Below are 25100 nucleotides of genomic sequence, written 5' to 3' on the forward strand. Positions count from 1 at the left end.
TGTTCAGCCATGTGGTGTGTCAGAGGTCCATGCACTTTAGGGACCACAATGGAAATACATCTCTGACTTTGGGTTTTCCATTTTATAAAATCAATCAATCAAAGATCACTGGGTTGCTATATTGGGCTCCTGAGTGGAGCAGTGGTCTAAGACACTACATCTCAGTGCAAGTGGTGTCACTATAGTACCTGGCTCACATCCAGCTGTGATTGGTAGTTCCGTAGGGCAGTGCACAATTGGCCCAGAGTCGTCCGTGTTTGGCTGGAGTAGGCCGTCATTGTATAAAAATATTTGTTCTTAACTGACATGCCTAGTTAAATAATGTTTGAACGAAATATTCATCATGAGGCTGCTTATGACTGCTGCTTCCTGCTCTACCCTGGCTCCTTCTCCTGTCCTTACTCCATGAAGGGCATTGAGTATTATTTACACTTCTCACCTCTAAAGCCCTGACTCTACTTGATCCCCTTACCCTCTTTGCCTCATCCTGGCTCCTTCTACCCCCCCCCCCCCCCCCCCTCTTCCTCCTCAATCCACCAAGGACATGAAGTGTAATTTACTCCCCTCAACCCCTCCACTCAAGCCACAGGCTGTTTCCGGCTGGCCTTGGATGAAGGTGTGTGTGTAGATTGAATTAGACAGTAGATCAGTGTTGACAGGACCAAGGCTGTCATTAAGAGGGAACAGGCTGTTTTATGAGGTCAAGGTTCTGCAGTTTTACTGTGTGTGTGTGTGTGTGTGTGTGTGTGTGTGTGTGTGTGTGTGTGTGTGTGTGTGTGTCTGAGTAAGAAAAATAACTAGAGAGAGAAAGTATATCATATACAGTATATATGAGTGCACCAATGTTGGAAATAATAACACAAAAACAAAGGACAGTTTTTACAAAAATTGAATATTTTAATTGGTGGTTTGATGATCTGTTTTTGCAATCTTAAGAAAATTGCCTGAATGACACTGATAGAGGGAACTAGTTGAGACACACAGGAAGTAAATGTTTGTGATGGAAAATATTCAATTTCATTCAACAGAAATATTTAAGACACTAGTTTAAGCGATAAGATTGTAAAGAAAGTTTATAGCAGTTTGTCCTGGTATAATTTGAGCTTGAGGGACTCCAAAAGCATTACCGTCGCTGAGTAGTGCTGTAGTTGACATAATGGTGTGTGATAATGGTGTGTGTGTGTGTTATTTTGGACATATTGACATGGGAGTGATACAGAGTCAGATATCAAGGTGACCTAGAGTTAAGGGAAACGTCTACCTCAAGCCTTTGTCTGTGTGTGTCTCTCCTTCCATGTTAGGAATAAATTAAAAGGGTTCACATTCATCCCTCTAACACTATGGCAAGAGATTGGTCATATAGCATGTCAATCACACAGCAAAGCTAAAGCCATTCTCTCTCTCTCACACACACACACACACACACACACACACACACACACACACACACACACACACACACACACACACACACACACACACACACACACACACACACACACACACACACACACGATATTTACAAATGCATACACACTATTTACATGTGTATGCGCACATAGACAAACACACACGGAAACACAAGGGAAAAGTAGTCAAAAAAAAGTTGTGAGCCTGAAATATCAGGTAGGTCTAATAGTCATCATGCCTGTCCTGAGAGGCACCAACTACCAATCAGAAGTAGGGTTGGGCTCAGTTCCATTTACACTGCATCAGATCAGCTCTAACATTCATCACATCCATGGCCACGTCTCAAACTACACCCTATTCCTTATAGGGCCACATAGGGCTCTGATGAAAAGTAGTGCACTATATAGGGAATAGGGCGCCAGAAGTAGCACACTACATAAGGAATAATAGGGTGTTGGAATGGAAGTAGTGCCCCACAAAAGGGAATAGGATGTAATTTGGATGGATTGTTACCCAGTTGTCTACACACATATATGCATAATGTCCCCATAATGTTGAAATAATGGCTATGGTCCACGGTACGTCATCTATCGGTTACATTTCCTTTAAAAAACATACTAATAAAATAATCACTTGTTTCTTTAGGCAGTAACATTGGTCTCAGTGTCATTACAATCCTGCTTAAAAAAAACACATAAAAACGATATAATAATAAACATAGTAGTTCTAAAATGAGAATTGCGTCATTAAGACGCATGTTCATGTCTGAAATGGTGGCTGATTTCCAAGAAAAAAGCTTTTTATACACAGTCCAACTCTTGCTTTACGTAGTCTTTTTTTCTGTAGATGTTACATATTCATTTTCTCGGTTCAGCTCAGCCAATGGAAAACGTTCTGTCCAACGGTTCAAAGCTCTGCTCTCTGAAGGGATTTCTGGGAGTTTCCCCACTATAGTTTTTTTCACCGTACACTTTACGTGGAGTAGGGAGAGCGAGAGAGAGGGAACAATGAAAGTCGGTTGTCAGCGACATTCAATCCATTCCTCTACTTCAGTCTCCATAACTACCCTATACACTTTCACCCCTGACCTCTAACCTCCGATGAGTGTATGTGCGTTACCAACGATTAATTATCTGGTTCATATAGTCTTCCGTCGGTAACCTCCCTCCCACCTCCTCTGTTCTCCCCCCTTCTTCTGGGTCCTCCACTTCTCCATCCCCTGGTTCAGGGGTTAGTTTGGATCTAGAAGGCCACAGGCCCACTCCCAGGCCTTGACCCTCGACCCCTAACCTCTGACCGTTGTGGTTCTGGTTGTGGGTCCTGAGTCGTTGCAGCCGTCGTTCCTGCTGCCTGGTGTACTGGTATCTCTGCTGGAACAGGTCTCTGGCGTAATCATACAGCTCCATGTCCAGCTCATTCAGCTCCTCGATGCGCTGCACCTGGAGTACAGAGAGGGAGGGAGGGAGAATGTCAGCTTACAGACCACTCCTGATGCAAACATCTGTGGATGGTGGGGAATTGTCTGTTCAACAATTTAACAACCAAGTACATCCAATATGGTGGAAAACTCTGAAAACAGCACAGTATCCTGGTGTGATAACATGATCCAAATGGCAACACACACACACACACACACACACACACACACACACACACACACACACACACACACACACACACACACACACACACACACACACACACACACACACACACACACACACACACACACACACACACACACCGTAGTGTTGTCCAAATCCACTCCGGCCGCTCTGGTGCTGTTGTACTGCATAAAGGGGCGTATGAACCTCAGTCTGAAGGTGCGCTCAAACAGGAACTGGGTTTTCCTCTGGTACTCTGTCAGGCCGAAGAAGGCCATGTCCCTCAGGTTCTTCTTAGCAGAGTCTAATAACAGCTGAGAACGCCTCTGCTCTGGGACTGTAGACATGTTGTAGCAGCCTACCAGGCTCAGGTCCGCTAGCATACGAACCTATAGGAAAAGGTAAGGGTAGGTTAGTACATTTCAACATTGTGTGGACCATAAAATGAGTCTATTCTATCCAAATGTGTCTGTGTCCATTCATTAGTCTCTCACCTGTCTGTTATTGGCCAGGTTATAAGGACAGTCCATGAACTGCTGCAAGGTACATCCTGACCAATCAGAACCCTCGTAGCAGGCTGGAAGTTCCTCCGGAGTAGGGGTACGTCCGTCACACATGTGTAATGAGGTCTTCCACGTCGCGCCCCTCTGGACGTGTCTCCATTCGCTGAGGTACCGAGACACTGGGTCCCTTAAGAGGGTTATGTAGTAGAATTTCCTAAAAGAGGAGAGAGAAGAGGGATGAGGGAGAGAGAGAGAGGTTAGACATACTGGATGTACTGACAGAACTTACTGTGTAGTTCCACAAATAGCCAAAGGGTGGCAGTGTTTGCAATGGTTTGTTACTATGGTTTCGATCCCTGGGAAATAAAACTAATTGGAACCTGGGGGAAAGAGAGAGAGGTGGGGGGGGAGAGAGAGAGACAGATTGGCTAGGGTCAGTGTTCAGGCTACGGTGCAGGAAACTGCTGGCACAGGCACATCACAGTAAAAAACACCCTCACTCATACACACACACAATCTCTCATGCACACACACACACACACACACACACACACACACACACACACACACACACACACACACACACACACACACACACACACACACACACACACACACACACACACACACACACACACACACACACACACACACACACACACACACACACACACTCACACCATCCCCAGATGCAGTATGAGTCATCTCTCAACAGCAGGGTTGATACTCTGGAGGGAAGACAAACCCCACTGAGCCACCTGACAGAGCTGTGCGTGCGTGCGTGCGTGCGTGCGTATGTGTGTGTGTGTGTGTGCACATGAGAGAGAGGATGTTTTTCCTGTGATGTGTTATTGTGTTTACTCCATAGTGGTGTAGAGACACTCCTCATCCTGTCCTACTGGTTGTACCACATCATCAATGTTTACAGATAACTCAGAGCTCCCGAAAGGAATCTATGAAATGGGCCTTGCACACACACCCACAGGGGCAGGGAGAGGGCATCACAACAAGGGTCTGGTCTTTGATGACTCTCACAGACACGCATGCACACCAACTCCCTCATTAGAAGACGCCTCAATATTTCTCACAGAAAAGTCTCCTTTACAGTACTTGATTACCGGACATGTTCCTCTCACTCACACACACACACACACACACACACACACACACACACACACACACACACACACACACACACACACACACACACACACACACACACACACACACACACACACACACACACACACACAGTATATTGATTGAGAAAGCGAGCGAGAACGTGAGCTCGAGAAAGTAACAAAGAAAGAGAAAGAGAAAGAGGGAGAAATATGAGGAGAGAAAGAGTGGGCGAAGAAGAAGAATGTTCAATTAGTTTTGTAATCCAGTGAGAGCAGCGTAGGCCAGGAGCCAGAGTGATTTATCAAAGTTATGGCTTCTGTTCTAATGAGAAAAGCCGTCAGAAGGCTCAGCCATATCACCAGCTACAAAAAAAACACAACGAAATAAAGAAATGCATACATGCAATGTGGTTGTCTTTGTTGCATAATAATATAAAGGATCAAATATCCGGCAAGAAATTCAATCTGCTTTCAACCCTGGCTTGAAGCCGCCTACAGTGGGATCTGGAGTGTGTGTGTGTGTGTGTGTGTGTGTGTGTGTGTGTGTGTGTGTGTGTGTGTGTATTCTACCAGTGCAGGTCTCCATGTTATCTTAAGGAAACACACAGTGCTTGTCTCCTGAGGAAATCCCAGCTTCCTGCTCCAGAACAATCTCTCCTCCCCCTGTCTCCCTTTTCGTTCTCTCTCACTTTATTCTCCATCCCTCTTTATCCTTCCCCTCGCCCTCCATCCCCCTCTTATCTCTCTTTCTCTGTCCTCCCTCCTTATTCCTTCTCTCCCTCCATCCTCTCATCTCACTCTCTATCCTACCTCCCTTTCTTCTTCCTGTTTCTCTCTCAATCTCCCCTCTCTCGTCATCTTACCCAAATCACTGCAACGTTCTGCATTTCTCCCAAATGTTTTTGTCCTCACCTACCGTCAAAAGACATTTCCCCTCTAAGCAAGGAAAGGGAAACATCCGCACACTGCCTGTCTGGCTGGAGCTGTATTAAGCTGCTTATTTCTTTGGCGGCAGAGATAAGTCAATCCAAACTCATATTTACACATGAAGAGAGAGAGGCGGAGAGCAAGAGTGAACTGCCAACATTCATTCCTGTAACCATAACCAAATATGTGTGTATGTGAAAAGTATCAACGTTCTTTCTAGGGAAAGCCCTTGGCCTGTCTCCTCTCCTCAGGCCTCTCAGACTGTGGGAGTCGGAGCCAATGGAATGTACTAGCTGTACGTTCTGATGATATCAGCCCATGTCATCAGGGTGTGTGTAAACTGATTCCCTTGACCTCAGTATCTGGGGCAGGCAAGTAGCAAGAAACAGCTTGTTTTAGGTATTTTCCCCAGCAAACACACGCGCACACACACACACACAGTTAGGATAGGGTTGAAGAGGGAGTTAAAGGCAGGAGGGGAGAGGTGAGTGACTGACTGGCTTTAAGGTAGGTTGGGGTAATCAAGGACTGCGTAATGAGGTTAACAGAGTGACAGATGGCGTTAGTGACACACAGACACACACCCCTCCCCTCAGGCCAGGATTAGTGTGTGTCATATCGTGGCTGGAGACGGGAGTGTGAAATTAGAGTGAAAAGGTATTTAACATTTAAACACTCTAGACCTCCCCTTCTTTCCTTTCCTCTCCTCCTTTTCCTTCCTTCCTTCCTTCCATAGTATTATCACTAGTTTGTCCGTGGCGTGGAAAAGGTAGGACATGGTGAGTGTGTTTAAACACTGTTCTATAAGATACTACATACTTACTTAACAAGGGGATGATCCCCTAAACCAATCCTATAAAACAGTCTGTCTGCCCCCTCGCCAGCACCCACCTAACCTTATTACCGAAATAACCTCAAGAGGTAAAAGTCAGGTCTAGTCCAAACAAAGAAGAGACAGAGAGAGTGGCAGAAAGACAGAAGAGCCCTACAGGCATAAATACCATTTAGACACTATGCATATCTGCTTGTTACAGACAGACAGACAGACGAGTCAACAGCCATCCGGCCTAGTGCTTTCTGGGCCCGGCGAGAAGCCTGGGGCTGGATTAGAGAACTTGTCAGGGGACTGAGTGTTTTCCCTGGGGAGAGGGAGGGGAAGGATGAGTGATGTGAGCGAGCGTGTGTGTGTCGGGGGTCTCTGCCAAACATGGGCCACCTGTTTAAAGAAGGCCAAGGGGCTAATGAGCCACGCCTGGGGGAGTGTGAGAGTCTGTGTAGAGGGAGGGGGAAACCACAGATTCCTAGGGAAACGGGAAAGACAGGAGAGGAAAGGGGGGAATAATTAAATATTGTGCAACAGGAGAAAGAACAGTCGTTCTTGTACAGAGCGGTGTGTGTGTTCCCCCACATAAAGGGCAGGGTGAAAGAGGCCTTTTGTCTGAGAGTGTAACGTGAGCTCCAGGCGCCACACAGACGTGCATACGCATAAGAACACGTTAACACGCAGAGGTGACCAACATAACGACTGAATTGGGAAGTCCGATTTTTTTTACCAAACATTTTTCCAACACATATGCATGCATGCACGCAAGCTACACACACACACACCCACACACTGATGGCAGCTGCAACCGCAGAGATTAAGGCCAGTGTGACGGACATGCTTATGGCTACAGCTCAGAAAGAGAGAGAGAAAACTAAAAGATAATATGAAGTGAAAATGTGCATCTGCTCATTAAAGCCACACTCTGTAAGCAGGCCAGCATCAAATCAAAGGATAAACTTCATTGAAATAACTGGAGAACTTAGACTGTGGCTTTACATTGTAAAGGAAGACAGTTGCATGCTCAGGCTTTCTGTCGGTGTTTAAACCCCGACTTTACTTTATAGATCTGAACACTGCTAGGGGTAATTTCAGTTCCCTTGAGCTAATGTCTTTCTCCCCCCCCCTGTCTATCTCTTTCTATTCCTCCTCTCCCTATCATGCTATCAAAAAAAGAAGAGGAATGAGAAAAGGGCAGGGAAGAGGAGAGAGAAAGAGATGGGCTGAGTGTCGTTGTGTGATCAGTTCATTGATATGACATGTTGATTCTCTCTGCTCAGACTCGAGGCTGCATCTCTCCATCCTCCCCCCTCTTTAATCCCTGTGACATCTCACCCCCCTAATCAACCCTTCACCTCTCCTCTCATCCCTCCCCTGATCCAGACAGATGCTCCCCTGTGATGCCCTCCTGTGGGTGTGTGTGTGTGTGTGTGTCCATCCTAGCAGACGCTCCCCTGTGATCCCAATCCCAGATCAGATGCACTGGAATTCCGAGCCGGCCCAGCTGTCGTCTTGGCAACGCTCGTGATTGTCTGATTACCATGGCCAATCGACACACACACACACACACACACACACACACACACACACACACACACACACACACACACACACACACACCATTTATTTTAGTGAAATCTCAGGACATTTTGGAGTGTAGAAATATTTGACAATTAAAAATCCTATTTTCCCTAACCGCTAACCCTAATCTTAACCCCCAAACCCCTGACCCTTAAGCTTAAAATAGCATTTGAACAAATCCAGGACCTGAAAAAAGTCCTGACTTTTCAAAACAGTTCTTGTTTCCTTATCTTATCAGGGCATTCAGGTGAATTAATAGGACATTGGGATCATGATAGGAAACACAAACAACTCCTCAGAGCAGAAATACAGACTGCTGAGGGAAAAGAGATAGAGAGAGAGATCCCCAACTCCCTCATCTTATGCTCCTCTGGTCCTAAGACCCAGACTTACCCATCTTTGTGTGTGTGTATGTGTGTGAAGCTCTCCAGACCCGACCAGCCCCAGGGAACAGAATTCCACTAATGAGGGAGGAATCAGAGAGAATCCAAGGAATCTTAAACAAATCCCAGATAAGACCCTGGGTTTGTGTGGCTGTAAACCTCCCACACTGAGTCAAGGCCTGCAGTCTCAACTAGCCTTCTACTATACTGTGTGTGTGTGTGTGTGTGTGTGTGTGTGTGTGTGTGTGTGTGTGTGTGTGTGTGTGTGTGTGTGTGTGTGCGTGCGTGCGTGCGTGCGTGCGTGCGTGCGTGCGTGTGTGTGTGCGTGTGTGTGTGTGTGTGTGCGTGTGGAGACGTTAAACATTAACGCAGTAGAATACTCAGACTTCAGACCCGCCGGCAGATCCCCATCTCCCCTACACTGTGTCTGTCTGTCTGTCTGTCTGTCTAACAGAGCGTTTATCAGTTCTGCCCTTTGGAGTGGTTGCTGTGGGTTACTGATTAATCTTTGATAAGAGAGGAGATAGGGAAGCAGAGAGAGAGAGAGAGAGAGAGAGAGAGAGAGAGAGAGACTGGGTGTCTTGTTGGGCATGGATTCTATAATGATAGATTTTACACTCATTGTCATTGACTGCAGACAACTAGTCTCTGGAGCACCACGAGTCTGGCAAGGGAGACGATCAGACAAGTCGTTTCTCTGACAAGGCTCAACTTGAGAGTTTCTCCATACAGAGTGTTGTATAACTGTCTAGACCTCTGGGAGGTCCAATAAAACGGGATAAGACCTCGGAGTTGGCCAACGTCCCCCCCGTCTGTTCTCTCTTCACTTCTAAGAGGGCAACGTGTCCCTACTGGAACCTGACTGTCACCACACTGCTCTACGGGGGGGAAGATTGAACAGTGGTCATGCAACGCACACACCTCCACTTGGGGAATGCTATGCTAGCGTCAGCTATCATCTTGGGGAATGCTATGCTAGCGTCAGCTATCATCTTGGGGAATGCTATGCTAGCGTCAGCTATCATCTTGGGGAATGCTATGCTAGCGTCAGCTATCATCTTGGGGAATGCTATGCTAGCGTCAGCTATCATCTTGGGGAATGCTATGCTAGCGTCAGCTATCATCTTGGGGAATGCTATGCTAGCGTCAGCTATCATCTTGGGGAATGCTATGCTAGCGTCAGCTATCATCTTGGGGAATGCTATGCTAGCGTCAGCTATCATCTTGGGGAATGCTATGCTAGCGTCAGCTATCATCTTGGGGAATGCTATGCTAGCGTCAGCTATCATCTTGGGGAATGCTATGCTAGCGTCAGCTATCATCTTGGGGAATGTTATGCTAGCGTCAGCTATCATCTTGGGGAATGCTATGCTAGCGTCAGCTATCATCTTGGGGAATGCTATGCTAGCGTCAGCTATCATCTTGGGGAATGCTATGCTAGCGTCAGCTATCATCTTGGGGAATGCTATGCTAGCGTCAGCTATCATCTTGGGGAATGCTATGCTAACGTCAGCTATCATCTTGGGGAATGTGATCCGGTTGCCAGTGGATACCAACGTTGTCCCAGAGCAGCAGAATGATGATGTCACACAAACCCAGTCCTTATTGTTGATGTGGTCTAGCTGTCACCAAGCTCTCATACCCTCCCTCCCTCCCTCCCTCCTCTCCTGTATGTGGGCACACATTCTAGAGACTGCTTTCTGTCTAGGCATGAGGCATCAAGGCTCAACCTGGCTTACCTGATACGGAGGTCAGGAAATGACCAACAGGATGCCAGAGAGAGAGAGAGAAGTTAGACAAAAATATTGATGCAATGATTTCATGCCATCATGTCCAACACCCCGTTTCTGCACTTTCAACATGAATCCATCATAGTAGGCTGCAGAGTAACCATTTGAGTGTGTGTACGTTTAAATTAAAGGATGACATTTTTTTATTGCCCAACTGCACACAAGGGCCAACCGTAACTTAGACATCCGCTTGTGACCCAACCCTTCTAAAACGGGAGGTACGAGGGGCTGCAGCAGTGGACATCCGGGGAGCTGTTGTTGTCCGGGGTTAACTGCCTTCCTTAAAGGAAGAACGACAGATTTTTCACTTTGTCGGTTTGGATTTGAACTGGCAACCTTTCGGGTTACTGGCCCAACGCTGTAACCAATAGGCCAGCTGCTGTGTTGAATTCTAGATGTGTGTCTATTGTCAGAGCCTTTCTGTGATCATCAGTCACACACAAAAGGGTTACCCTCGTTGTGGCGATTAACATTCCACACTGGGGGAGGTGATGAAACATTCCTTTTCCTAGTGACTTTCTCTCTCTTTCTATCGGCCACCCTCTCCCTCCCCATCTCTTCTTCTCCCTCCTTCCCCATCTCTCTCTCCTTCCCTCCCTCCCTCTCTCTCTCCCTCCCAGTGTTCTGATGAGTGCAGTATTGGGGACTGTAGTTGTGTCTGTAGTACGGCTTGTCATTCTGGTTAGCTGTGTCTAGGCATGATGAGGCTGGCCCTGGGCTTATATCAACATCACTGACTGACTCCTCAAACAAATCTGGAGACACACACACTCTCACCCTCTCTCGCATGCACACACACGTGACATTTAACATGCACAAGTCAGGACACAGGCTTATTAATGAGAACAGGTCAAATCAAACACACACAGCCATAGACAAACAAACACAAAATAAACAATTATTTATAAAACACACACACACACCCTCAACCGAACTATAGGCAAAAGGCATTGTGGGTGACCGAGTTTAGAAAGCTCTCTTCAGGCACTGTTGACTGACATTTACATGAAACAAATAGTGTGAAGGAGAAAAACACAGGAATGAAGGAGAGGCAAAAGAGCTCATGACAGGGAGGAGACAATGGGCCATGTGAGAGATCAAACACAAGCAACACATAACACAGTGACATCACCACATGAATCACACACACACATTTTCATATGACTCACGCGCACAAAAACATCATACTAGTCAAGAAATTCCAGCCTTTTTCATTACAGAGTTTGTGTGTGTGTGTGTGTGTGTGTGTCGGTCTCAGAAAGTGCTGATTGTTAAAAGAGTCAGATGTTATGGAGAAGAGAGGAGACTGATTCTAATGTAGCATCCCTCTCTCTGCCTCCTTCTCTCCTTCTCCAGATAGATCTTTTGTCTGTCATGGCTGGGAAGCTGCTATTTTTCAGGTCACTGGGTATTGCTACTCAGGAGGAGTCCACACACACACACACACACACACACACACACACACACACACACACACACACACACACACACACACACACACACACACACACACACACACACACACACACACACACACACACACACACACACACACACACACACACACACACACTCCAGGTGGGGCGAGGGATTATCGAGACAGCCCTTTGTGTCATCTGATGAGGAGAAAAGAAAGAGAGTAGATAAAGAAGGAGAGAAGAGGAGGAGGAACAGACGGGGGTGGGTGTGGAGGAGATCATTAGTTAGTGGGTGTGAGTGTTTGAGAAGCACAAACATTACGACCAATCATCAGGTACGGCACGTGTGTGTGTGTACGCGTATGGGGGTAGGTTCAGACTACATTGTGTGTGGTTGAGTGAGTGTGTGAGTGTGTGTTTATCAACTCTGCTTTGTGACTCAGAGGTCCCCTGTGGTCAAGAAGCAGATCTTCTCTCTTCTGCACACATTCTTTTCTTCTCCCCCCCCCTCTTTTCATACACTCCCCCTGTCTTCCCCCTCTCTCTTTTCATACACTCCCCCTGTCTTCCCCCTCTCTCTTTTCATACACCCCCCCTGTCTCCCCCCCTCTCTTTTCATACACTCCCCCTGTCTTCCCCCACTCTCCCACTCTCCTTTCATACACTCCCCCTGTCTTCCCCCTCTCTCTTTTCATACACTCCCCCTGTCTTCCCCCTCTCTCTTTTCATACACTCTCCCACTCTCTTTTCATACACTCCCCATCTCTTCCCCCCTCTCTCTTTTAGTCTAGTCTGAATAGGCTGTGTCAGTGATGAGTGACTGGTGAATGGAGCTTGTGTGTGTGTGTGTGTGTCTTTGAAGTCAAGAGTCAGAGTAGAAGCAGTGAAGCGAGAGAGAAGGGAGGGAAGTGTTGTGGTGGGGGAAACACACAGACACGCATGCATGCACGCACACACAAACGTACCCACATTCAGTGTCCTTCCTTGCTTCTACCCATGATGCAAATCTCCAGTGCTCTGTGATGCAGAGCTAAGTGTGTGTGTGTGTGTGTGTGTGTGTGTGTGTGTGTGTGTGTGTGTGTGTGTGTGTGTGTGTGTGTGTGTGTGTGTGTGTGTGTGTGTGTGTGTGTGTGTGTGTGTGTATATACACTACATGACAAAAAATATGTGGACATCTGTTCATTGAACATCTCATTCCAAAATCATGGGCATTAATATGGAGTTGGTCCCCCCTTTGCTGCTATAACAGCCTCCACTGTTCTGGGAAGGCTTTCTACTAGATGTTGGAACGTCGCGGGGACAGATGATTTTTACGCGCTACACGCTTCAGCACTCGTCGGTCCAGTTCTGTGAGATTGTGTGGCCTACCACTTTGCGGCTAAACCATTGTTGCTCCTAGACATTTCCACTTCACAATACCAACACTTACAGTTGACTGGGGCAGCTCTAGTAGGGCAGAAATGTGATGAACTGACTTGTTGAAAAGGTGGCATCCTATGACGGTGCCACGTTTAAAGTCACTGAGCTCTTCAGTAAGACCATTCTACTGCCAATGTTTGTCTATGGAGATTGCATGGCTGTGTGCTCAATTTTATACACCTGTCAGCAATGGGTGTGGCTGAAATAGCAGAATCCACTAATTTGAAGGGGTGTCCAATACTTTTGTGCATCTATCTCAAACCCAGATAAGCACTAACTGACCCTGATGCATCATTTCCCCTCTGCGCAGGAAACTGGCACACAGGAAACAGATAAACAGATATGTGTGTGTGTGTCACAGACAGACCTACTGTCTGTGACACAGTCTGGAATTTGCATCTTCCACACAATTCAATTAGCATGGCTGTCAGACCATGGACTCTGTTCACATTCTTCCCCTAACCGCCACACACACATGCACACACGCACACACACACACACACACCAAATAAAAACCCTCTTCTTGCTAATCAGTCACTGGCCAGCAATGGTGGTCGGTGCCGTTTAAGGTGAGGGAGGATGATATTATTTTTTATAAACATGACCTTATTTCTTTTTCAGCATATTGGATGACTGTCATTCATATTCCTTCACCCAGTTCAATGTAACATCGATAGGTTTAGGCTACTACACAATGCAAATTTTCCCTGTACCCATCATGAGGTTGCTATAACCTAGTCTATGATTTAACGTTGACAACGTAGGTGCACAGGTCGAGAGAATCTTCAGTAATCAAGGTGACAGGCAGTGACGCATTCAATTCTCCTTGCACACTCTTGCCTGCATCTAGCTGATCTAGAGTGTAAACATTAGTCCAACAGTTGCAAAAAGAGAGCTTCTATTGGACAAATTCAGGTATGTTTATCCGCATTTCATGCCGTTTGCTTCCATTCAGGAAACGTTTTAACAGAATCGGTGCAATGAATACACCCCTGATCACACGCAAACACAGTTCACTTTCATAGTAGCAGCCACATACAAACAGCTCGTTGTATATACAGTACCAGTCAAAAGTTTGGATATACCTACTCATTCATTATTTGTACTATTTTCTACATTGTAGAATAATAGTGAAGACATCAAAACTATGAAATAACTCATATGGAATCATGTAGTAACCCAAAAAGTGTTAAACAAATCAAAATATATTTTATATTTGAGATTCTTCAAAGTAGCCACCCTTTGTCTTGATTACAGCTTTGCACACTATTGGCATTCTCTCAACCAGCTTCATGAGGAATGCTTTCCCAACAGTCTTGAAGGAGTTCCCACATATGCTGAGGACTTGTTGGCTGCTTTTCCTTCAATCTGCGGTCCAACTCATCCCAAACCATCTCAATTGGGTTGAGGTCAGGTGATGGTGGAGGCTAGGTCATCTGATGCAGCACCATCACTGTCCTTCTTGGTCAAATAGCCCTTACACAGCCTGGAGTTGTGTTGGGTCATTGTCCTGTTGAAAAACAAATGATATTGGGACTAAGCACAAACCAGATCAGATGTTGTATCGCTGCAGAATGCTGTGGTAGCCATGCTGGTTAAGTGTGCCTTGAATTCTAAATAAATCACTGACAGTGTCATCAGCAAAGCACCCCCACACTATCACACCTCCTCCTCAATGCTTCACAGTGGGAACCACACATGCAGAGATCATCCATTCAGCTACTCTGTGTCTCACAAAGACACAGCGGTCGGAACAACAACAACAACAAAAATCACAAATTTGGACTCATCAGGCCAAAGGACCGATTTCCACCGGTCTAATGTCCCTTGCTCATGTTTCTTGGCCCAAGCAAGTCTCTTCTTATTATTGATGTCCTTTAGTAGGGGTTTCTTTGCAGCAATTCGACAATGTAGGCCTGATTCACGCAGTCTCCTCTGAACAGTTGATGTTGAGATGTGTCTGTTACTTGAACTTTGTGAAGCATTTATTTGGGCTGCAATCTGAGGTGCAGTTAACTCTAATGAACTTATCCTATGCAGCCGAGGTAACTCTGGGTCTTCCTTTCCTGTGGTGGTCCACATGAGAACCAGTTTCATCATAACGCTTAAATGTTTTTTGCGACTGCACTTAAAGTTCTTCAAATTTTCCAGATTGACTGACCTTCATGTTTTAAAGTAATGGTGGAATTGCATTTCTCCTTGCTTATTTGAGCTGTTCTTGCCATAATATGGACTTGGTCTTTGACCAAATAGGGCTATCTTCTGTACACCAACCCTTCCTTGTCACAACACAACTGGTTGGCTTAAACACATTATGATGGAAAGAAATTCCACAAATTAACAAGGCACACCTGTTAACTGAAATGCGTTCCAGGTGACAATCTCATAAAGCTGGTTGAGAGAATGCCAAGAGTGTGCAAAGCAACAACAACAAAAAATACAGTTGAAGTCGGAAGTTTACATACACTTAGGTTGGAGTCATTAAAACTCGTTTTTCAACCACTGCACAAATTTCTTGTTAACAAACTATAGTTTTGGCAAGTCAGTTAGGACATCTACTTAGTGCATGACACAAGTAATTTTTCCAACAATTGTTTACAGACAGATTATTTCACTTATAATTCACTGTATCACAATTCCAGTGGGTCAGAAGTTTACATACAGTAAGTTGACTGTGTCTTTAAACAGCATGGAGAATTCCAGAAAATAAATGTCATGGCTTTAGAAGCTTCTGATAGGCTAATCAAATGACATCATTTGAGTCAATTCGAGTTTTACCTGTGGATGTATTTCAAGGCCTACCTTCAAACTCAGTGCCTCTTCGCGTGACATCATGGGAAAATCAAAAGAAATCAGCCAAGACCTCTGGAAAATAATTGTGGGCCTCCACAAGTCTGGTTCATCATTGGGAGCAATTTCCAAACGCCTGAAGGTACCACGTTCATCTGTACAAACAATAGTACGCAAGTATGAACACCATGGGACCACGCAGCCATCATACCGCTCAGGAAGGAGACGTGTTCTGTCTCCTAGAGATGAACGTACTTTGGTGCGAAAAGTGCAAATCAATCCCAGAAAAACAGCAAAGGACCTTGTGAAGATGCTGGAGGAAACAGGTACAAAAGTATTTATATCCACAGTAAAACGAGTCCTCTATCGACATAACCTGAAAGACCGCTCAGCAAGGAAGAAGCCACTGCTCCAAAACCACCATAAAAAAACAGACTACGGTTTGTAACTGCACATGGAGACAAAGATCGTATTTTTTGTAGAAATGTCCTCTGGTCTGATGAAACACAAATAGAACTGTTTGGCCGTAATGACCATCGTTATGTTTGGAGGAAAAAGGGGGAGGCTTGCAAGCTGAAGAACACCATCCTATCCGTGAAGCACGGGGATGGCAGCATCATGTTGTGGGGGTGCTTTGCTGCAGGAGGTACTGGTGCACTTCACAAAATAGATGGCATCATGAGGTTGGAAAATTATGTGGATATATTGAAGCAACATCTCATGACACCAGTCAGGAAGTTAAAGCTTAGTCGCAAATGGGTCTTCCAAATGGACAATGACCCCAAGCATTCTTCCAAAGTTGTGGCAAAATGGCTTCAGGACAACAAAGTCAAGGTATTGGAGTGGCCATCACAAAGCCCTGACCTCAATCCTATAGAAAATTTGTGGGCAGAACTGAAAAAGCATGTGTGAGCAAGGAGGCCTACAAACCTGACTCAGTTACACCAGCTCTGTCAGGAGGAATGGGCCAAAATTCACCCAACTTATTGTGGGAAGCTTGTGGAAGGATAACCGAAACGTTTGACCCAAGTGACTTTTCACATCCTTAAAACAAAATGGTGTTCCTAACTGACCTAAGACGGAATGTTTACTAGGATTAAATGTCAGGAATTGTGAAAAACTGAGTTTAAATGTATTTGGCTAAGGCGACTTCAACTGTGTATATATTTGTTTTTTTTCTTTATTTTTCTCATTGCAAAGCTGACATCAAGGCAAAGGGTGACTACTTTGAAGAATCTAAAATCTAAAATATATTTTGGTTAACACTTTTTTGGTTAGTACATGATTCCATTTTTGTTATTTCATAGTTTTACAATGTAGAAAATAGTCAAAATAAAGAAAAACCCTTGAATGAGTAGGTGTGTCCAAAGTTTTGACTGGTACTGTATGTAATTCCTTTTTGCATCTATTTACGCGCTCTCCTCCTCTCACCTTTTCCCTTTGCTTGTGGACTTCAGTGCACAACACATCAGGTGTCTGTGACCAGGCGAAAAAACCTTTCCAAGCCAAACCTTCATATCATGACTGCTAACCGCACACAAAATACATTGTTGTCATGTCATAGTCAACATAGTTACTAGAACTAACGTGCTAGTCACCCGCTACAATCATGCAGTACAGTGTACAGTCAGCAGCAAGCAGTTACACCGGCGGGCCCCGTGGCAATAAATTAATAATTGACTTGAAAGAGTTCCAGTGTTGGATCGCCATAGCCAGCTAGCTAACATAGCAACACTCTCTGTTTGAGCCAGGTGTTGGAATAGGCTAAACTAGCTACCTGCATTTGATGCTAGCTTAGTAAGTGAAACAAAGAAATTACTAGGAAATATAGCTATCTCACTCTTCTCTTAAACTATTTTCTTTCTCTCTGAGTCAACTACTCACCACATGTTATGCACTGCAGTGTTAGCTAGCTGTAGCTTATGCTTTCAGTACAATATTCATTCTCTGATCGATTGATTGGGTGGACAGCATGTCAGTTAATTGCTGAAAGAGCTTTGATACTGTAAGCTGGAGGACATCCTCTGGAAGTTGTCATAATTACTGTGTAAGTCTATAGAAGGGGGTGATAACCATTAATGTACCCAGAGGACCGAAGCTAGCTGTCCTCCGGCTACACCATGGTGCTACCCAACAGAGTGCTGCCGAGGCTACTGTAGACCTTCATTGCAAAACAGTGAGTTTTAATCAATTATTTGCTGATGTGAATATATTTAGTATAATTTTAACTAAAAAGGATAACTTTTGTAATGTTTCACTATTTTTATGAAATTCACTGAGGAGGATGGCCCTCTCCTTCCTCATTGGAGGAACCTCCACTGCTGCCCAGCTAACGCTATGCTAAATGCTAGGCTAACTAATAGGCTGTAATCATGTTCCCACTTCAAGCATAGCGACCCTTACTAACAACCATTGAAATGCTGGCTAATTGCTAATCAGTGAGTGCACGGCTAATTGTTCTGTGGGCTGAGAAATCCCTTAAGAGAGAAAGAGCAGGGTTGCGTTCAGCATTGTTGAATGTTCTGATCGAAATACGTTGAGTAGAACAGGCCTAGATGAAGCCCAGTGGTGCAGTATGTAACATGTCCTTCAATCCCCTTGGTGGGTTGTGAACTAGAGCTCAACTCTAGTAGTAGTCCTGTCATCACTATCGTCGACTTGTTGTGTGAGATAACACCACAGAGAAAACCTCTCACCTCACAGTGTGTGTGTTTGTTTTTAACCAGAAGACCCCACAAGAATAGCAAACAAACATTTTGTTAGCCCCCACAGGTCAAATGCTATTTCTAGGGGGTTTAGGGTTAAGGTTCGAATTATTGTTAGCTTTAGGAGCTAGGGTTAGGAGTTAGGGTTAGGTTTAAGGTTAGATTTTGAGGTTAAGAGTAGGGAAAATAGGATTTTGAATGGGACTGAACTATGTATCCCCACAAGGTTAGTTATACAAGACTACAGTTGAAGTCGGAAGTTTACATACACCTTAGCCAAATACATTAAACTCAGTTTTTCACAATTCCTGACATTTAATCCTAGTAACAATTACCTGTTTTAGGTCAGTCAGGATCACCACTCTATTTTAAGAATGTGAAATGTCAGAATAATAGTAGAGAGAATGATTTATTTCAGCTCTTATTTCTTTCATCACATTCCCAGTGGGTCAGAAGTTTACATACACTCAATTAGTATTTCGTAGCATTGCCTTTAAATAGATTAACTTGGGTCAAATGTTTCGGCTAGCCTTCCACAAGCTTCCCACAATAAGTTGGGTGAATTTTGGCCCATTCCTCCTGGTAGAGATGGTGTAACTGAGTCAGGTTTGTAGACCTCCATGCCCACCCATTTTCTATAGGATTGAGGTCAGCGCTTTTTGATGGCCACTCCAATACCTTGACTTTGTTGTCCTTAAGCCATTTTGCCACAACTTTGGAAGTATTTGTAACCGATGTGAAATGGCGGTGGTGCGCGCTAATAGCGTTTCAATCGGTGACGTCACTCGCTTTGAGACCTTGAAGTAGTGGTTCCCCTTGCTCTGCAAGGGCCGCGGCCTTTGTGGGAGCGATAAGTAACGATGCTTCGTGGGTGACTGTTGTTGATGTGTGCAGAGGGTCCCTGGTTCGCGCGAGGGGACGGACTAGGGATCCTCTGCACACATCAACAACAGTCACCCACGAAGCATGGGAAAAGGGGAACCACTACTTCAAGGTCTCGAGTGACGTCACCGATTGAAACGCTATTAGCGCGCACCACCGCTAACTAGCTAGCCATTTCACATCGGTTACATTCACCTATGCTTGGGGTCATTGTCCATTTGGAAGACCCATTTGTGACAAAGCTTTAACTTCTTGACTGATGTCTTGAGATATTGCTTCAATATATCTACATAATTTTCCTACATCATGATGCCATCTATTTTGTGAAGTGCACCAGTCCCTCCTGCAGCAAAGCACCCCCAGAACATGATGCTGCCACCCCCGTGCTTCACAGATGGGATGGTGTTCGTCGGTTTGCAAGCCTCCCCCTTTTTCCTCCAAACATAACGATGGTCATTATGGCCAAACAGCTTTATTTATTTTCTCATTAAACCATAGGACATTTCTCCAAAAAGTATGATCTTTGTCCCCATGTGCAGTTGTAAACCGTAGTCTGCTTTTTTATGACGGTTTTGGAACAGTGGCTTCTTGCTTGCTGAGAAGCCTTTCAGGTTATGTCGATAGAGGACTCGTTTTACTGTGGATATAGATACTTTTGTACCTGTTTCCTCCAGCATCTTCACAACGTCCTTTGCTGATGTTCTGGCATTGATTTGCACTTTTCGCACCAAAGTACGTTCATCTCTAGGAGACAGAATGCGTCTCCTTCCTGAGCGGTATGACGGCTGATTGGTCCCATGGTGGTCATACTTGCGTACAATTCTTTGTACAGATGAACGTGGTACCTTCAGGTGTTCGGAAATTGCTCCCAATGATGAACCAGACTTGTGGAGGTCTACAATTTTCCAGAGGTCTTGGCTGATTTGTGTGTGTGTGTACACACACACACACAACGCAGCCCTCTCTAACAGCGACATGACACCAAAAACAGTGAGAATGAAGCAAACTGTGACAATTTCCACAGTGCAGGCTCTCCCTCTCTAACAATCTCTCCCCTGCTACCCATCCTCTTTCTCTCGCTACTCGTCTCCCTTCACCCATGTCGCTCTACCCGTGTTTCTCCCTCTATTTCAGCAGAAGTGACAGAAACACATTCTCAGCCATACAGTCTCTCACAATGTTTTCACTATTCCGAACATACACTGAGTGTACAAAACATTCCGAACATCTTCCTAATATTGAGTTGCACCCTCTTTTGTGCTCAGAACAGCCTCAATTTGTCGGGGCATGGACTCTACAAGGTGCGGAAAGCGTTCCACAGGGATGCTGGACCATGTTGACTCCAATACTTCCCACAGTTGTTTCAAGTTGGCTGGATGTCCTCTGGGTGGTGGACCATTCTTGACACACACACAAAACTATTGAATGTGAAAAACCCAGCAGCGTTACAGTTCTTGACACAAAACCGGTGCGCTTGGCACCTACTACCAGACCCCGTTCAAAAGCACTTAAATCTTTTGTCTTGCCCATTCACCCTCTGAATGGCACACATACACAATCAATGTCTCAATTGTTTCAAGGCTTAAAAATTCTTATTTAACCGGTCTCCTCCCCTTCATCTACACTGACTGAAGTGGATTTAACAAGTGACATCAATAAGGGATCATAGCTGGTCTGTCATGGAAAGAGCATGTGTTTTATGTTTTGTACACTCAGTGTAGATTTTGTGTGTGAGTTTGCACACGTGCATGTTTGTCACCTGTTTGAAAAAAATCTAATTTCTGCCTAAAAGCTTGCCTTGTATTCCACATAGAGAGAAAGAGAGATAGAGAGAGAAAGAAAACAAACTGTAGAATGATGGAATTTTTTATACGATTATTCATCTGGGAAAATGTGCACACAAACACGCAGACACACTGGTATAGGAAAACTGAGATTCCCAGTGTGGGAATATGGTGTTGGGATTGTAGGGATGAAGGAGTAACCATCTTTGGAATGTTGAGCAGCCCAAGATTAATCCCTGATAATCTGATTGGATTAAAACACAACGACCTGTCTGGTCAGTCACGCACCCGCACACAGTTCACCCTGCAGTGATCTACGTTGTGACGCTTAAACAGAGAGTGATCCAGGCAGATTGACAGGCATGCTAATTGAATCCTCCCCCTCCACTGCAACGAAACAAAACACTCTCCGCCTTCACTCGCACCATCCTCTTCTCCATCGTTTCCCTCAAAAGCCCTACCCATTTTCCCATGCCTCCTCTCATCCTCTTCTGTCCCTTGTTCCCATCTTCCTATGCCCTCCCCTCTTCTTACACTACCATACTCTTCTACTATCTTCCTCCTCTACCCTTTCCATCCCCTCATCACCCCCTCCACCATCCTCTCCACTCCTCTTTACCCTCCTCCCAGTTGTAGCCATTCATTAGGACAGACAGTTGTCCATTAGGTAAAACAGACATTTTGGAAATTGCAGTAAATCTTCCATGAAAAAAGACATTTAGCTTAATGTAGAAATCACGCTCTGACAAATAGAGAGAGAAATAGGGGGAAAGAGAGAGACATGGAGAGGGGGAAAGAGAGAGAGAGAGCGCGAGAGAGGACCAACAGCTATAAATCCACCAAGCGGAAAGCATGCCTGCTGTTTGATTAGAAAATGACACCATGACAGAGCGAGATAGAGGGAGGAGGGAGGGAAAGAGAGAGAGATATGGCAAAAGAAAGAGGGAGAGAGGGAAAAATAGTGTTGAGGACACGAAGACTCACACACACACACACAAAGTAAACTGTGTAGAAACTGATGAGAGCAGATAAACATCCTCCCTCCAGCATCCGGAGTAGCTTGACGCATCATCACCTCTGACCATCACAGAGCCTTGTGCCAGGAATACCAGCAGTACAGTGCATGTGTGTAACCAGCGGAAGTAATCACCAGGATTAGAGTGGAGTCAACCCCCCGCAGGGGTCCTCTTACTTCAGCAAACATCCACACATCCACATCCACACACACACACACACACACACACACACACACACACACACACACACACACACACACACACACACACACACACACATCCACAGAGGACAGGAGAGAAGGGCAGGAGCCAAATCTTATCTCTGAATTAAAGTGATGATAGTTTTCTCTGCCAATCTGTCTAACAGTCTGCCTGCATAGTGATTGCGTAGTGATCCCTGAAGATAAAGGAGTAAGCTATGTAGCAATGAATTTCTGCATGCTAAGATCTGCTTTTCCAAAATAAACGTTATTTCAGTAGACTCATCAATTTAGGCCTAACTGTAGTTGCAACATTTCTGATCTAAGGGTTTACAGTAATCAATATTCAACACGTTTCAAGCGTTTTACAAACCACTAAAACGATACATCAGTGTTCAATATGCTACAATTTTGAAGAAGGATCAAGACCTACTATTTTAATTCGGCTTAGTTTGACAGCATGATTCTCTTATAGCTAATTCGAGTTGACAGCTAGGTTACCCTATAAATCTATCCCTTCGGATATGGTAAAAACAGAACTGCTCAACACAAATTCATATGACAGCCTGTCATTAAAACACTGTCAAACAAACTGCGACGGATCTGCTGCTACAGTAAGTCCACACACAGAGTGAGAGAGATCGTCCAGGCATGCTCCCTAATGACGTGCTCATACCACCCGATTATTAATGATCTTCAATCTCCAACAATTGACAACCCACAGGGTTGCACGCTTTTGATCCAGCAAAGCACTAACACTCGTGATACAACCATTCAACTTTCCTGTTTTATCTCACCGTTCATTTTTTATCCTGGTCTCCTTTTTATCTAGAACTCCAGGAACACAATTTTTTAGCTCGGTCCAGTCCGCGTGTAAACCACAACTCCAACCGGTGGAGAACCGGGAGAATAACCAGGTCTCTTTTCGGTTGGGTCGATAACAGGTACACTTCTTCTGGCCCGGTCTACAGTCACACGGAACCTCCAACCTCACATTCTGAACCAGGTGTCTCCCGAACGTTGTCCCTCCTGTCTTCTGAATGTGTAAAAACACGATAACGTCTTCTCCTTTGATTTCAAATTCCACTGTTCGCTCCAAATCCCGGACTGGGAAATAGTATTTCTTGACGTAGTGCGGGTCTGGGGAAGGGAAAATGTCCCCAGCATCGTCCTCCTCAGTGAAATATCCGTGTGGTGAGCCGAAATTGATAACCCCAGGCGCGACGTATTGATATAAGATCAGCATAAAACAGACGGAGCCGACTACAATTAGGAGAAATTTGCTGCTCGCCTCAACCATGGTCCTTCCAATGCAGTGCAAACGTTACCATTTCCCGGTAAACCGACTCGAGGGGACCAGAACGGTGTAGCTGGAATTAATTCCTGTTGTTGTACTCTCTCTCCCCAAGCAAGCGGAACAGGACGCGGTCATATCAATGGGGTAGGTTACAGAAGCGATTATGTGAATACAATGTAACTAAACTACGCGTATTTACAGTGTACAGAGAGACCCGTAAAATCCAGCGCAACAATGTGTGTTCTCCGTTTTCTCTCGTCCCTGTGTTGTTGCGATGCATGTGTGTTTAAAGTCCTCTTCGCTGCATTACTATTGAGCTATGTACCCAGGATCCTCAGCGAAATAACCCACCTTCTATCAGCACAACACACACATTCCCAGTTTCTCTCCCCCCCTCTCCATCCCTCCCTCCCCCCTCTCTCCCTCCCTCCCTCCCCCCTCTCTCTCTCTCTCTCTCTCTCTCTCACACACACACAGCAGGACGAATTAAAAAGTTGAGGAACAAGATCCGCATCGATTTCTACAGGTAGTCTAGTTTTACTATAGTTTAGCAACTTGTAATTTATATACAATTAAATGAAATATATTTAAGGGTCTAAAGAATGGTGCTGCTTTATTTAATACCCAAAGAGAACAAAATTGTAATAGGTACTAATTATGTAATTACCATTTTACAATGCAATTTCTTCGTCGTTTATCAAGTAGAAAACAGACTGTAAAATAAAGTTTTACCTAACCCACTAGAGATTGTTTTATGTTAAAACCAGCCGTAAACCCCTTAGCAAATAGCAATGTAAGGTTAAAGTATTCAATTGTCCACATCCAGTAGAAATGAGAAGTCAACAAAATGATCAAACGAAAACAGAAGTGTCAGAGAGCAAACGCGGAACATATTATTTTTAAATATGTTTTATTAATTAACATAGACTATGCCTATTATATTTAGGCCGAACACTTACCAAATAGGTAAAATTAGGCTACCTGTTGATTAATTTAACCATGTGCTATTGTATTTTATAAAGCCTACCACTGAGGAAGGCTGGGGTGTTTCCTGTTGTTTCCTGGATTGCCGTTATTAATAGCAAATGGGTTTTTTACGACCCTACTCGATCACAAAAAGACTAACGAAATTTCACAGAAACATAGAACCAACCTCTCGGTGTAATATTTGGTATACCTACGGCGCTGTTCGCGTTTCTACTGCTAATGGGAAGCGCTGAGCAGCGCTGGTCTTTTTCCCCCAGACCGAACAAGTTGTCAGACGCGTAGTTAGGCCAAAATACTTCCCTCAGGCTATTTTTGTCGGACAAGTTTTGACTTATCAGATGTTAGATTGAGAAGAAGACATGTTTCAAGCTCTAGATGTGGAGATAAATGTTTGTGTTACAGTTGAGCTGACACTAGTTTTCTGTAGGCCCATTTCCCCCTTTAGGCAAGTAACCTAAAG

General features: G+C 44.8%; 1 protein-coding gene across 1 annotated transcript; it reads right to left on the reverse strand.

Annotated features, from left to right (window-relative positions):
• Window positions 1-871: 871 nt before the first annotated feature.
• LOC129859721 (heparan-sulfate 6-O-sulfotransferase 1-A-like) lies at window positions 872-24037 on the reverse strand. The gene is made up of 4 exons (XM_055929822.1): window positions 23154-24037; window positions 3509-3731; window positions 3155-3403; window positions 872-2849 (listed from the first exon to the last, which is right to left on the reverse strand). Exons 1-4 carry the CDS (start codon window positions 23654-23656, stop codon window positions 2526-2528), a joined length of 1299 nt encoding a protein of 432 aa, XP_055785797.1. The 5' UTR covers window positions 23657-24037; the 3' UTR covers window positions 872-2525.
• Between the last annotated feature and the right edge of the window lie 1063 nt (window positions 24038-25100).

The sequence above is a fragment of the Salvelinus fontinalis genome, chromosome 7 (genome assembly GCF_029448725.1).
Source record: "Salvelinus fontinalis isolate EN_2023a chromosome 7, ASM2944872v1, whole genome shotgun sequence".
Taxonomy (NCBI): Eukaryota; Metazoa; Chordata; class Actinopteri; order Salmoniformes; family Salmonidae; genus Salvelinus; species Salvelinus fontinalis.

Coding starts and splice junctions, on each gene's coding strand:
- LOC129859721 (XM_055929822.1), bottom strand. CDS start 23,656: ATGGTTGAGGCGAGCAGCAAATTTCTCCTAATTGTAGTCGGCTCCGTC. Junction 3,732..23,153: donor ACCAGGATAAAAAATGAACG/GTGAGATAAAAC, acceptor CTCCTCTTTTAG/GAAATTCTACTACATAACCC. Junction 2,850..3,154: donor TGGATTTGGACAACACTACG/GTGTGTGTGTGT, acceptor TCTGTACTCCAG/GTGCAGCGCATCGAGGAGCT.